The following is a 14,705-nucleotide window of genomic DNA, read 5'->3' as shown; positions in this document are numbered from 1 at the left end:
ATGGACTGACTTGGTGGGAATTGTAGGCAGGTGGTGTGCTGCTGGAGGAGGTAGGTCACTGGAACATGCCCTGGAAGAGTTCATCTTCCTTGGGGCCTCCTTTTCTCTCTCCCAACTTCCTTCCCCCACCCCATTTCTCCTCCCATTCCTCCCTCTTCCCACTCCTATCTGGCTGCCATGAACAGCCAACTATTCCTCAACTACACCCTTCTACCATGATGTTCTGCCTGACATTGGACCCAGAGGAGTGGAGTCAACCCTCCACGGACTGAACCTCTGAAACTGTGAGCCAAAGTAAATTTTTCCTCCTCTAAATTGCCCTTGTCAGGTATTTTGGCCAGTGACAAAAAAGCTGACTAACATAGCTGGGTTCCTCTAATTGAATTCAATTCTGATACTTCCACCTAAAGGTAGTGTCAGATCCCACATGTTGAAGGCTCAGTTCCCCAAGACTGTCTCCACTTCAGATGCCAGTCTCAAGCCTTAGAGTGTTTTACCTGTGCCTCTGACTGACCAGCTGTGAACCAGAATTCCCACAGCTTCCTCCCTCAAGTTTGAGTGGCTCACAGAATTAAACATACCAGCATATTACAAAAGGTCTTCCAAAGGACACAAATGAAGAGAGGCATATGGGGAAATGGGTGGGAAGCTTCCTTGCTCTCTCCAGCTGTACCACCACAGGAACCTCTTCATGCTCAGTTATACAGAAGCCATCAAACCCTATCCTGGTAGGATTTTATGGAGTCATCATTGCATATCTGATGCTGATACACTGGGTAAGGAAACCAAGCAGGCTGTCTGCTCAGATTCCCCCTGGCCTTTGTGTGTGACATTCCTGCCTCCCAGGTATGAAGCAGGACCCTTCCTATATGGGAGTCTTATCACTTACTATTAGACAAGATAGGCCAGAGAATTTCTTTATGGTCACCTCTAAGACAGAAAGGCTTCTGTGACTCTCCTTGGGAAAGACAAATCGTACTTTTTGTGGCCTGCCTAGCAGGGGGAAGTTATGAGCCAGGAACCATGGGCCATATCTCCCAAGATGACAGTAGCAATATGATGATTGCCTAGATCAAGATAGAACGTCCTTCCTCGCCTCCAAAAGTTCCTAGTGTCCTTTCCTGGTTAATACCACTTCCCACAGAGGTAATTATCATTCTGACTTCTAACACTACAGCACAGTATCTACTTTTGAACTTTGTATAAATGGCTTTTTCTGGCTTCTTCTTTCCACATATATTTGAGATTCATCCATTTGATCGCATCAGTGGTCTGTCTATTCCTTTTCACTGCTGTGAGTCTTCTATATATCCCTTTTTTTTTAAAGTCCATTCTCTTTATTGATAGGTAGTCACAGTTTTTTTACTTTGACTGTAACTGGCTATTGTTTTTTTTGTTTTGTTTTGTTTTGTTTTTTGATACTGGGGATTGAACTCAAGGGCACTTAACTGCTGAAGTTTATCCCTAGTGCCCACACACACACACTTTAATTTTATTTATTTATTTATTTATTTATTTATTCACTTTTAAGACCGTCTTGCTTCTTAGGGCCTCACTAAGTTGCCTAGTCTGGCCTTGAATTTGCTTGAGATCCTCCTGCCTTAGCCTCCCGAGTTGCTGGGATTACAGGTGTGCACCACTGCACCTGCCATCAACATTCTTATGTAAGTTTGGATAGATTATGTACTCATTTCTTACTTGTCAACTTTAAGAAATATTCTAGACATTCAGGGTATGATGGCTTGAGTTTGTAATTCCAGCTGCTGGGAGACTGAAGCAGGAAGATGGAAAGTTCCAGGCCAACCTGAACAATTTAGTGAAACTCTACCTCAAAATAAAAGTTTAAAAAAGAGCTAGGGGTGGGGGGGTTGGAATTGTAGTCAGTGGTAGAGCACTTGCCTAGCTGTGTGAGGCACTGGGTTCGATCTTCACCACATAAAAATAGGTAAAGGTACTGTGTCCATCTACAACTAAAAAAAAATATTTTAAAAGCGGGGGCATAGCTCAATGATAGAACACCCCTGGGTCAATCCCCATTACCACTAAGTGGGGGTGGGTGGGAATATTCTAGACATGGCAAACATCCTGGAGAGTTCTACAAATAGAAAAGTCTGATGTTTTAACTAAGTCTTGTAGAAACTTGGAGAGGGATGACCACTGGCTCATAATGAAAGGCCATGCTCATTAGTTGGGTCCATTACATGCAAAGAAATACTGAGGTGGAGAGGGGATATCAAAACTGATACGTTGGCACCTTCGCACATACTGTTATTAGCTAAGGAGTATAAAGTGGTCATAAATTGCCTGGGGTTCTTTGGACAAGATATCAGGCACACTGACTTTGTCACTAGGGAATCTAGAAGAAATCAAAAGCATCTAGAACTTTATGTCCATATAGTAGGTTAATTTTTTGCCATTGTACACTTTGGAGCCCCTGGTTGAAATTGTCATGAAAATGAAATTGTTAAGAATTCTTCAAATTCCAGGCTGGGCAAGTGGTACGTGTCTGTAATCCCAGCTACTTAGGAGGCTAGAGCAGAAGGATTGCAAGTTCAAGCCCAGTCTGGACAATTTAGCAATAAAAAAGAGCTGGGGATGTACCTAGTCTACCCTGGATTTAATCCCTGGTACTGCAAAAAGATTTCATCAAATGCCAGACATGGGTTGTGGTTGTTGCTCAGTAGTGGACTGCTTGCTTCACATGTGTAAGGCACTGGGTGGAACCCTCAGTGTCACATAAAAAAAAAAATAAATAAAGTTTTTTAAAAAGCTAATTTTTTCTAAAAGGCAGTATTATTTTTTTTAAAAAAGCAGAAGGAAATAGTATTTGTGTTGTAAAGGAATAAGGGCTATGGATGAGCATAGAAGATGATGGCACTAGAAATGAGTCTTAAAGAATAAACATGAGCCGGTTGTGGCAGTGCACACCTGTAATCCCAGCGGCTCGGGAGGTGGAGACAGGAGGATTACGAGTTCAAAACCATCCTTAGTAATTTAGCAAGGCACTAAGCAACTCAGTGAGACCCTGTCTCTAATAAAATATAAATAGGGCTGGGGATGTGGCTTAGTGGTTGAGTGCCCCTGAGTTCAATCCCTGGTACCCTCCCCCCCACCAAAAAAAAAAAAAGAAGAAACATGAGTGACTTGTCTGAAGAGTAGAATTTCAGAGGAATTGGAGTCAGAGTGTTTGGTGTGTTTATGAACTTAGAAATATGTTCGTATTCCCCAGCCAGGATTTGTGAGGGGAGAGTGGTAAGAGGAGGCATGGGAAGGTAGTCAGGGAACAGTGCATGGCCAGCAAGGGCCTGCACAATCTTCCTTCTATCACCTCCCTGACCTTGTCACCTGCTGTGTCCTGTTCCTCACTGGGGTTTAGCCTTACCTTTGGACTTTGGCTCTTACTCTTTCTTCTGCCTTAAATATCTTTGCCCACAAATACTTCACAGGTCTGTGTTCTTTTTTTTTTTTTTTTTTTTTGTGTGTGTGTGTGTGTGTGTGTGTGTGCTGGGGATTGAACCCAGAGCCTTGTGCATGCAAGGCAAGCACTCTACCAACTGAGCTACATTTTCAGCCCCACAGATGCAAATTCTTTTTTTTTTAATATTTATTTTTTAGTTTTCGACGGACATAACATCTTTGTTTGTATGTGGTGCTGAGGATCGAACCCCGGCCGCACGCATGCCAGGAGAGCGCTTGAGCCACATCCCCAGCCCCAAGATGCAAATTCTTATAACCCTCTTGAGACCTTCCCTGGCTCCCCATCTCCAGTCCCTTCTTCATTTCCCTTTGGCATTTATCACTATCCAGCATACTACCTTTTTCTGCCCAGCAGACTCTAAGCTTCCTGGGGTCAGAGGTTTTATTCACTACAGACCCCAGGGCCTGGCACATGGTAAGCACTACAAGAAAGGATTGTCTAAGTAAGGGGTTGAATTTTATCTTAAAGACTGGTACTATGTGAAGGATGATGGAGGGAAAATATATGATCTTATTCATAAGTTTTACTCCAGTCTTCCTTGGGGATTATTTTCTGAACATATCCTGACCACGCTGGTACCTAGTGGTTGAGTCTCATCAAATCAGTTCCATTTAATGCTTTGTAACTCCATCTAACAGAAATATTGGAAGTGATGGGCTTGTAACAGTACAGCCTCCCCAGCAGTTATAGTCCAGGGGCTAAAAGGAAAGATCTTACACCCCGCCCTTTCTTTGTTTTCACTCTTCCTGAGCTTGCAGATGTCTCCCCACAGAGAAGCAGGGAGGTTGAGACCTGCTCCCGTGGGAAAAGTCCTCCTCAAAATTGGCAGCAATGGGGCTGGGATTATGCTCAGCGGTAGAGCGCCCGCCTAGCATAGGCAGGACCCAGGTTCGATCCTCAGCACCACATAAAAATAAAGGCATTGTGTTGTGTCCATCTACACCTAAAAAAATAAATGTTTAAAAAAAAAATCGGTAGCAATGTCCAGGTCTGGCCTGGCATCCAGGGACCTTTCCTGGGGTGTGCCTGTGCCTTGGCCAGCCATGTGTGTTCCTTCCTAGTACTGGCAGGCACTGGAGTCCTGTTGAGTAGAAAAAAAGTTCCAAGTACCCTTTCTTCTCTGATGTGTACAAGAGTGGGAGGATCAGAGAACATGTGCCCAGGAGACACACTGAAAATTCAGTCTAACAAGAGTGGGACTTCTCCACTTTGTCTTCATTAACTGGGTCTATGTGTTGCTTTTTACTATTTATGGAGTTACAGTTCACTGGTATTACTAATCAGAATCCATTCAACATAGGTATAAGGATATGTTCTCACTCTTGAGAGAATCCCAACTTTAGATTCCCATGTACTTGTATGTGCACATCCTCTGTTGTAATATCACCTAAGAATTTAGTATGCAATTTTCCTTTCCCTTTAAGAAAATATTTTCTTGATATTCTGATTAAAATACATGAATGAGCCCGATATTTCAGCAGGCTGCTAGTGACATTCACTCCAAATATATGGATTCACAAGTATTCAGAATCCTCTTTCCATACCTCCCCATCTTTATGCTCACATTTGACATGAAATGAAAATTTTCATTTTCTTAACTTGTACTTTGTGAGAGTAGCAGGAACTGATGGATTTGATAACATCCTTCCCTAGTTCAGCAGGAGCCATGATAAGCCCAGGAGAACCAGCATATTATGTGTATGTAGCTTTTCCCTATGACCACCATACCGGGGTTCTACGGTGTAAGGTCACAGATTAACTGAGACAAGTGGTGGGAGGTTGGAAAGGTGTTGGGACTATTCTGAGAGTGTGTTTGAGGAAAAAACACAGCTCACCACTTAAAATTTTGAGCAGTTTAACTTCACAGTAGCATGGATATATCTGTGTTTTGGTAGCATGTTTCTCAGGAAATTAGATTGGTAATGAACTCTTCCTGCCAGAGTAACTTCAAATTTCCAAAGTTTGAAAACTGACTACATTCATTCCTTTGTTTATTTATTTTCATATTCTTTTTTACTACAGCCCCAGTGCTGCTTTAGATACTAAAGGGTAGAGTATAAATAAGGAGCGGAGTCTAGCTAGGTGCGGTGGCGCATGCCTGGAATCCCAGTGATTTGGGAGGCTGAGACAGGAGGATCACAAGATCAAGACCAGGCTCAGCAATTTAGCGAGGCCCTAAGCAACTTAGGAGACTGTGTCTCAAAAAGGGCTGGGGATGAGGCTCAGTGATAAAGCACCCCTGGGTTTAATCCCTAGTATCTGTGCTCCCTACAAAATAAAAGAAGCAGGGTCTACAAGCAGAAGAGAGACAATGAACGTTTTATCAATTCAAAGGAAATACAAAGAACTAAGAAGAGGGCTGGGATTATGGCTCAGCGGTAGAGCACTCGGCTAGACTGGGTTCCATCCTCAGCTTCCGTAAAAATAAATACATAAAATAAAGGTATTTTTTAAAAAAAGAACTGAGAAGAGAGCTGGAGTTGTGGCTCAGAGGTAGAGCGAGGCCCTGAGTCTGATCCTCAGCACTACATAAAAATAAATAGATAAAACGGAGGTATTGTGTCCAACTACAACTAAAAAATGAATAGTTTTAAAAAAAGAATTAAAAAGAAAGTAATTGGGGGACAGGAGAGGACAGAGTAGATGGAGTATTTAAAATAAGTTATAAAATGTCTGTGGAGCCATTTTATATGAATGGATAGATTTTTATAGGTAATCTGAGTCTGCTCAATATTTAATACTTTTTTGACATACTGGGTACAGAACAGAGGCACTCTGCCACTAAGCTACATCTCCAGTCCTTTTTATTTTTTACTTTGAGACAGGGTCTTACTAAGCTGCCAAAGCTGGTCCCAAACCTCCTGTGTAGCTGAAACTACAGGCATATACCTCTTCAGTGGCTTGTTGTGGTTTTTTTTTTTTTCTTTCCTTTTCAGTATTCAAGATTGAACCCAGGGCCTGTGCACACTAGGCAAGCATTATACCACTGAGCTACATCCCCAACCCTACAATTTACTTTTAAGGCAGGTTATCTGTTTTTATTAAGGTAAGCCAGTTATAGTGGCACATTCCTGAAATTTCAGAGACTTGGGAGACTGAGGCAGGAGGACTACAAGTCCAAGACCAGCCTCAGCAACTTAGCAAGACCCTGTCTCAAAATTAAAAATTAAGAGGTTGGGGATATAGCTTAGTGGTAGAACACCCTTGGGTTCAATCCCCAGTACAGAAAAAATGTATGATATGCTTTTGATCAAAATACCTGGATATTCATCTACATTTTCCTGTTTTCATAGAAGGGAAATACATAGGGCCCAGATGCCATTTATATAAGCTAGTGTCTATTAGGAAGACACAGGATATTATTTATTTTAAGTTCTTTGTTGTCCTTACTCCTCCCTGACTCCTGGACACATCCCTGGTTAACCTTCATTATAAGCTGGTGAGTTTGCCTTGTTCCTGCTAGCCCTAGACAGTCCAGAACAAACTGGCCCTGTAATGGTCTCAGGGCATGTCAATCAGAGCAAAGCCAATAGGTTCCCCTAGGAAAGGAAGGAATCCTTCCCATTTGTTTATAAAGCTCAGATTCTGGGATTTTCCCAGAATATATACTTTTCTAAGCATATATTCTTTCCTGCTGAAGAGAATAGTGGAAAATTTTTACACAGCACAGATCTGTGTAATCTTCGTTTTTCCAGGAGAGAGACTAAATGAGATTTTACCATATTTCAGTTGGCTCTTTCCCCTGGCTGACTAGGTTTTTCCCTTTTGGACACCAGGCCAGAAAGTTTATGACTAGCAACATTGTCACTCTTCTAAATGGAGCCACTTGAAAGGGTACCCCTTGATTAGAACTGCAATTAACAAGTTATCAGATTAAACCAAAGACTTTAGACCTCTTTGCCCAGAAATTGAATCTAAAGGCTACTTGAGGTAACAAGGATCTGTTGCTGGTTTTCACCTTGTTGATGCTTAGCTGCCCTGTTCACCAAGCGGTCTTTGATGCGGGTTTGTTTATTGGCACTGAAAACATGGCCAGTAGGGAATTTCTTTTTATTTTCATGCTTGTGGCATATATGGTTATATAAGATCTAAAAGTTTCTCATGGTCATTACAAGGTTCCTCTTGTTTAGATGTTCCGTAAATGACCCAGGAAGTGTTTTTAAAGTTGTGGGCATAGCTGTAGTAATAAAAATGTATATCTTGGGCTGGGGCTGGGACTGGGGCTCAGCGGTAGCACACTTGCCTGGCGTGTGTGAGGCACTGGGTTTGATTCTCAATACCATGTAAAATAAATAAAGGACTATCAACAACTAAATAGATAGATAGATAGATAGAATGTATACCTTGAAGCCCAAGATTCAGTAAAAGCTTTGTCTAATATCATCAGTGAGTTTTTGTTGTCAATCAGTAATTTATCTGGTTTGTTAAAACTGAGAAATAAAATAGAATAAAAACAGTGGAGTGGTAGGAGGGAGACACCCAAAGAAATGTTTGGAAAGGTTCATTGGTACTTCCAGGGTACTCTGATCATCTGGAGCCAGCTGTGATCCCAGCCAATAAGGAACCTGTAGCCAGCAGGCTTCCATGATTGGATTCTTTCAGTCCCTGTCCTCGAAGATAGTATAATCTTATTGAGAGACAAAATGGATTATTTCAACACAGGGTGCTAAGTGCTCAGATCAACATAAATGACAGGGTGCTCTCTCCTCCAGGACCGACTTTAGCCAGCATGGGAAGGGGTGTGCTGGCAGCCTCCTGAGAAGGCTATACCTGTGCACAAGTTAATTCTTTTGCACCCAATAACACGTACTTAAGTCTTTAATAAAGCATTACGTTTTGATATCTTGTATGGGCATCTATACAAATGTAAAGGTTTATTGTAATATTATTTACCATATTGATGCTAAACTGGAAACATTCTTATTATTGAATAAAATGAATGTCTGTTCCTGATATAACTCTGTGGTCCTCAGGCTGTGTACTCTGGAGACTATTCTGAATGGTTTTCAAGGTGGTTATAGTCAAGACAGACATTATACTCACAAGTCTTGGGGTGTCCTCGGTTTTCCTTTTATTCCCTACTCTGCTTAAGCTATTATTAGAGTTCTAGGTCAGGAGCCTTACTCTTGGGTTTCCAGTGAGCCAAGTCTATCCACTCACTTCAAAAATCGAACAGAAAAGGTAATAACGAAAATAAGGAAAGGAAATTTTAATCAATATGGTCATGTTGGGAAGGCAAAGTGAGATCCAGAATCTCAGCCCTGACTTCAGTGTACTGAATGAAGCTTTGAGTTTACATAGCGGAAGAATTAGGACCGGGAGCAGGGGGACAAATGGTATGTGTAATTAAGCTGTCTTGGTCCAACTGTGGTCTGGTTGACCATTATTTCAATTCTGGATCGTGAGGAAGTTCTGGAGAAGCCCTTATCTTTTGAGGGGGGGCAGTTTTCACTTGTTGCTTAGGATGTCTATTGATCAGACCTGTGATCCTGGAGCGGGTGATGATTAGAGATTTCCAGACATCATTCCTGGGATCTGATGCTTTAAAAGTTACAATTGAAGTTGGGTGTAGGGGCGCACACCTATAATCCCAGGAGGCCGAGGTCTAACCATTTACTACTAATGTTAAATCCTGTTCTCTTAAACTTTGTTCTGTGTATCTAGCAGTACTGTCAGATGTCTGTGGCTGACTAACCTGGTAGTAACTGTTGTATTAATCTGCCTTCGCAATGACACCATCACCAGGCACTTACACTGTGTGGATTGCACAACATAACACATTCAGTCCTCGAAACCATTTTTTGAAGCAGTGCTTTTGTTATTCCATTGTATAGAAAAGGAAACCAAGGCAAAGAAAGATCTAGTAACTGGCATGAGTTTCACAGCTGCTTGAAGGAGAGGACTGGGATCTAACCCAATGTAGGCTACCTGAGAGCCTGTGTTCTTAGCATAGTTCCTTATGCTAAAGCCTTGATGTTAATTGTGTTTTGGAATTCAGAATTTTTCAAGTTTTAGGATAGAAATACCATGTGTGTGCCTTTATATTTTTGGTAGAATATGGGCAGCACCCTGTAATTGGACTTAATAGCTCTGTCAACACCTATGAATATTCACGCTAAGCAGATTAAATAGCACTATACATAGCCTCATCATTTCAGGTCAGGTTTTGTCATCACCAAATGTTTTTTTAATTGGTTTACACACCTCTGAGGATTCTGTCATTTCACATATGGGATTAAGGCTCTGTACTGTGTAGCCTCTCAGGGGCTTTCCTAAGTCAAGCGACTTTTGGCAGTAGAGCAGGAAAGAATCCTAATGAATTCATACTTCTTATAGTTTGTGTTTTTGTGATTTTTATTTTTGGGATTTTTTAAAATCCATATTTCTTATGCATGCATTTTTGCAATGCTGGGGATCAGACCCAGGGCTTTGTACATGAGTAGGTAAGTGTTCTACCACACTGAGCCCCATCCCCTTATTTATTTGTTTGTTTGTTTGTTTGTTAGTTATAGTTGGACACAATACCTTTATTTTATTTATTTTTATGTGGTGCTAAGGATTGAACCCAGGGCCTCCCAAGTGCTAGGTGTGCTGTCTATCACTGAGACACAACCCCAGTCCCCCCATATTATTTTTAAAAACTGTTCAGGGCAGGATGAACACTTGCCTCGAATGGGTGGGACACTGGGTTCAATCCTCAGCACCACATAAATAAATAAAATGAAGTTATTGTTTCTACAACTAAAAAAATATTTTTTAAAAAAACTGAAATAGCTTATTCCCCAAGCTCAGGAAGCACGTATCACTCTTTGTAAAGGTCAGCCAATACAGAGTGTTTTTTATAAAGAAGAAAATTAAAATCATCTATAATCTTATCATTCAGAGTGATTAACTATTACTGATCTTCTAGATTTTCTTTTCTATGTAGGAACACATAAAGGAAAAATATATTATTTTAAGTGGACTTAATTTGCCTAGATTTGAATTCTGTGTGATTAACTAGATATGTGACCTTGGGGAAATTAACCACTTTGTGCCTGAGTTTCTTTATCCATACGGTGGGTGATCATGTGCCTTCCTGGCCAGGTTTTCATAGGTACCAAGTGAATCGCTTAGAGCAGCACTAGGAGCATGGTGCTCTCCCCTCAGCTATTATTGTTTCATGTTTTTCACTTGCTACTTTCAGTTTTCACTTTTAATAAAGCATTCTGAGGTAATAAAAAGGTATAGAGGCACATAAATTTTAATACTCATATAGTATCCTTCTGTGTAGATTTTTTTTTTTTCATGGTGCTGGGGATTGAACTCAGGACCTTGTGCATGCGAGGCAAGCACTCTACCAACTAAGCTGTATCCCCAGCCCTGTGTAGATATTCTTTGATTTATTTAAACACTGCAAATGAGCATCCTTGTACCTATTTTTCTTTTCATTTGCCCACGAATTTTGTTAGAATAACCCCTAGAAATGGAATCACTGACTGAAAGCACATATCCTTTAAAAAATTGTATGCAAATAACCTAACTTAAATTAAAAATGGATTTTTTTTTCTTTTGGCTGTTTGGGGGACCCCCATTTTGCTGCTTCACTTTTTTTATTTTTAAGGAACCCTTTTGAAATAGAGCACTACATCTTTTTGTTTGTTTAGTTATAGAAAGACACAATACCTTTATTTTATTTTTATGTGGTGCTGAGAATCGAACCCAGTGCCTCCAGCATGCTAGGCAAGCGCTCTGCCACTGAGCCACAACCCCAGCCCTACTGCTTCACTTTTGTACACTTGATTTTCAAAGCCTGGGTTTTAAATATCTCAAATCCAAATCTGCATTTTATCCTGGAATGTTTAAGTTATGGGGCTGTGGATGTGGCTCAAGCGGTAGCGCGCTTGCCTGGCATGTGTGCGGCCCGGGTTCGATCCTCAGCACCACATACAAACAAAGATGTTGTGTCTGCTGATAACTAAAAAATAAAATATTAAAATTCTCTCTCTCTCTCTCTCTCTCTCTCTCTCTCTCTCTCTCTCCCTCCCTCTCTCCCTCCCTCCCTCTCTCCCCCTATCACTCTTTAAAAAAAAAAAAAAAGAATGTTTAAGTTATGGTTTACATTACTACTCTGCTGAAACCTGTTATACACTTACTTTTTTTTTCTTTCTCTTTTCCCTGCCCTATTAGGGGAAAAAGTGCCCAGATGCACTGTAGCACTGAGTTGCTGAGGCTGGCCACATATTTGCAGTCCTCCTGCCTCGGCCTCTCCAGTCACTAGGATTATAGGCCTCCACCACCTCACCTAGCCAACAATAGTGTCTTAACTAAGTCATTATATTCTTTAGGTTTTCTAATTGGCTAGAAGGCTTTCTGTTGAAGGCAGAATTTTCCAGCCAGAAATAATATGATTGACTGTGTGAAGGAAAACAGGTGATGAGTAGCCCCTTTGATGACAGTACCTTGGGAAATGAGGGTAGAGATAATGAACTTTGAACTCACAGTCCTCCTGCCCCAGCCTCCCAGGGATAATGAACTCTTGGAGTAGTTCAGCCAGTATCTCAAAAGGACCTCATTGCCATAGTCAGATCCCATTGAATTGGTGTCTTTTCTATCAGGAAAGTACCCTAAATGCTAATGCACAGAGTACTATTACATGCCCACCGCATACTCTGAGAACTGGTGTCTATTCCATCTTCCCACCTTTCAGACTTTGTAAGCAACAACGTTAAAGCAGCCTGAGTGGGGTTTTGCAAACCATGTTGTCATACCAGTTGCTGAAGAGGGAAGCCAAACTGTCCACCTAATTTGGAACCTCTCAGCTTCTATTAGATTGATACTTCTGCTCAAGGTTTCCTTTAAAAAAAAAAAAAATGGGCCCTGCAGCTTTAAGAACAAGAATAATTAAAAAAAAAAATAGTCCAGTATTAATCACATGTGGAGGCTCAATGCCTACAATGCTCTACTTGGGAGGCTGAGACTGAAGGATCCACAAGTTTCAGATGGGCCTTGACAACTTAGTGAGACCCGGGGATTACTATTGTGAACTTTTTTCAACAATTGTTTTTCCTTTTTTATTTTTTTCCCCTTCCTTTCTCTTTTTATCTTTCTGTCCATACCAGAGATGCTCTACCACTAAGCTACATCTGCAGTCCTTTATTTATTTATTTATTTTGATTTTTATTTTGAGACAGGGTTTCCCTACATTGCTGAGGGTTTCACTAACTTGCTGAGGTTGGCCTTGAACTTGGAATCCTCCTACTTCACTGGGATTACAGGTGTGTACCACCACACCTGGTGTTAAGGCTTTGATTCAAACCACAATAAAAAGAGGTGGGGATGCAGCTCAGTGATAGAGTGCTCGCTTAGCCTAGCATGTGTAAGGCCTTGGCTTCAAATCTCATTACCACAAGATGGAAAGACAAAATTTTCTTTCCAGTATTTACTAACACCTGGATATTAGGACATCTTATTTGGTCTTGAGCCAAATAAAGGTGACAAGAAGAAGCAGGGATTGGGGGAAATATCAAATGTTATTTTAAAGACAAAAGAACTAAAAATTTGTGTTCCTGGGCTGGGGATGTGGCTCAAGCGGTAGCGCACTGGCCTGGCATGCGTGCGGCCTGGGTTCAATCCTCAGCACCACATACAAACAAAGATGTTGTGTCCACCAATAACTAAAAAATAAATATTAAAATTCTCTCTCTCTCTCTCTCTCTCTCTCTCTCTCTCTTTAAAAAAAAAATTATGTTCCTCTGAAACATTTGTTTTTCCTAATGTTTTCTAACATAAGCCAAATTTCTGTTCTTTCAAAATGTGGTCTCTGTAGCTCAAAGTTCAGCCTGGATAGCCTTAGAAGCCATTCTTGGTGTGAAGCCTGTGGTTTCATCAGAGTCCCTTCACATCAGGCCTTGGAAATCTGCCCATTTGTGCTAGTCTGAGACTCTAGCTAGGAGGGGCCTAGAGGTCACCATAATGACATTTGACTCACAGGACATAAGAACTTTATTTTGCCTCCTTTTTTTTTACCCATTTGGTAGCAGCATTTTAAAATTAATTTTGTTTATTTTTTGTGATACTGGGGATCAAATCCAGGGCCTCATACATGCTAGGCAAGTTCCCTACACTGAGCCATACATTTATTGAGCACCTGCTATGTACTAGTACTTACTATGTACATAGTACTTACTATGCTAAGTGCTTTGAATATAATACAGATGCTGCTCAATGTATGATAGAGTCACATCCCAATAAATGCATTGTAAGTTGAAAGTATCATAGGTCGAAATGCACTTAATTAATTTAAAAAAAAAATTACTTCACTCACTAAACACCACAGCATAACAACACAACATACTATGGAGGATCAGTTGTTTGCCCTCACGTTCATGTAGCTGACTGGGAGCTGAGGTTCACTGCCATTGCCCAGCATCTCAAGCATTATTCCACATATTGCTAGCCTTGGAACAGATGAAAAAATGGAAGTGGGCTTTCTACTAAATGACTGTCACTTTAGCACCCACTAGAAAATTAAAAAATTATGAGTCAAACCATTTTAAGTTGAACTAGGGAACCTCTGTATTTAGTAATTCAAAACAGACTTATGAGATAGGTACTTTGATCTCTGATTTCAGGTGAGCTAGTTGAACCTGAGAGGAGCTAAGTAACTACCCTCTAACTCAGGGTTCTCTTTTAATTAAAAAAATGTGTAAATGAGTGGTGTTTTTCTCAGACCTTCGAACCAGTTTTGTCTCTCTCTTTCTCCTATTCTTTAGTAGTGGTTTCCATTTGATCATTTTTCCAGGGCTTGTGGTATGATCCTGAGTTTTAAGCATGGTGTTTTTGACTCTCCTAGGGTCCTACCCTTCCCCAAAGGCCGGAGCAACCCTGGTCGTGTACAAGGACCTGCTAGTGCTCTTTGGTGGCTGGACACGGCCAAGCCCTTATCCTCTACATCAACCGGAGAGATTCTTTGATGAAATACACACCTACTCGCCCTCTAAAAACTGGTAAGCCAAAAGATAAGCTTTAAATCTGGAAGGCAATGTTTTAAGTTATTGGATTCTTTATCTGTTTTGTGTCCAGAAACCATTGGAGGCCAGGCATACCTGTAATCCTAGCATCTGGGGAGGCTGAGACAGGAAGCTCATGAGTTCAAAGCCAGCCTCAGCAACTTAGCAAGGCCCTAAATAACTCAGTGAGAAGTGAGACCCTGTCTCTAAATAAAATACAGAATAGGGCTGGGGAT

At 41.0% G+C, this 14,705-nt stretch overlaps 1 protein-coding gene across 7 annotated transcripts in view; it reads left to right on the top strand.

The window, feature by feature from the left end:
• The window catches only part of Fbxo42 (F-box protein 42), an 80,606-nt gene that overhangs the window by 56,311 nt on the left and 9,590 nt on the right, over window positions 1-14,705 (top strand). For all 7 annotated transcript variants that reach the window (XM_005317499.4, XM_013362891.4, XM_078025394.1 and 4 more), the window contains one exon: window positions 14,313-14,466. In XM_005317499.4, the coding sequence (XP_005317556.1) occupies window positions 14,313-14,466 (154 nt within the window). The remainder of the gene's footprint in view (window positions 1-14,312; window positions 14,467-14,705) is intronic.

Source organism: Ictidomys tridecemlineatus, chromosome 11, assembly GCF_052094955.1.
Source record: "Ictidomys tridecemlineatus isolate mIctTri1 chromosome 11, mIctTri1.hap1, whole genome shotgun sequence".
NCBI classification, from domain to species: Eukaryota; Metazoa; Chordata; class Mammalia; order Rodentia; family Sciuridae; genus Ictidomys; species Ictidomys tridecemlineatus.
The sequence above is the reverse complement of the archived record's forward strand: the minus strand, read 5'-3'. Positions and strand labels throughout refer to the sequence as shown.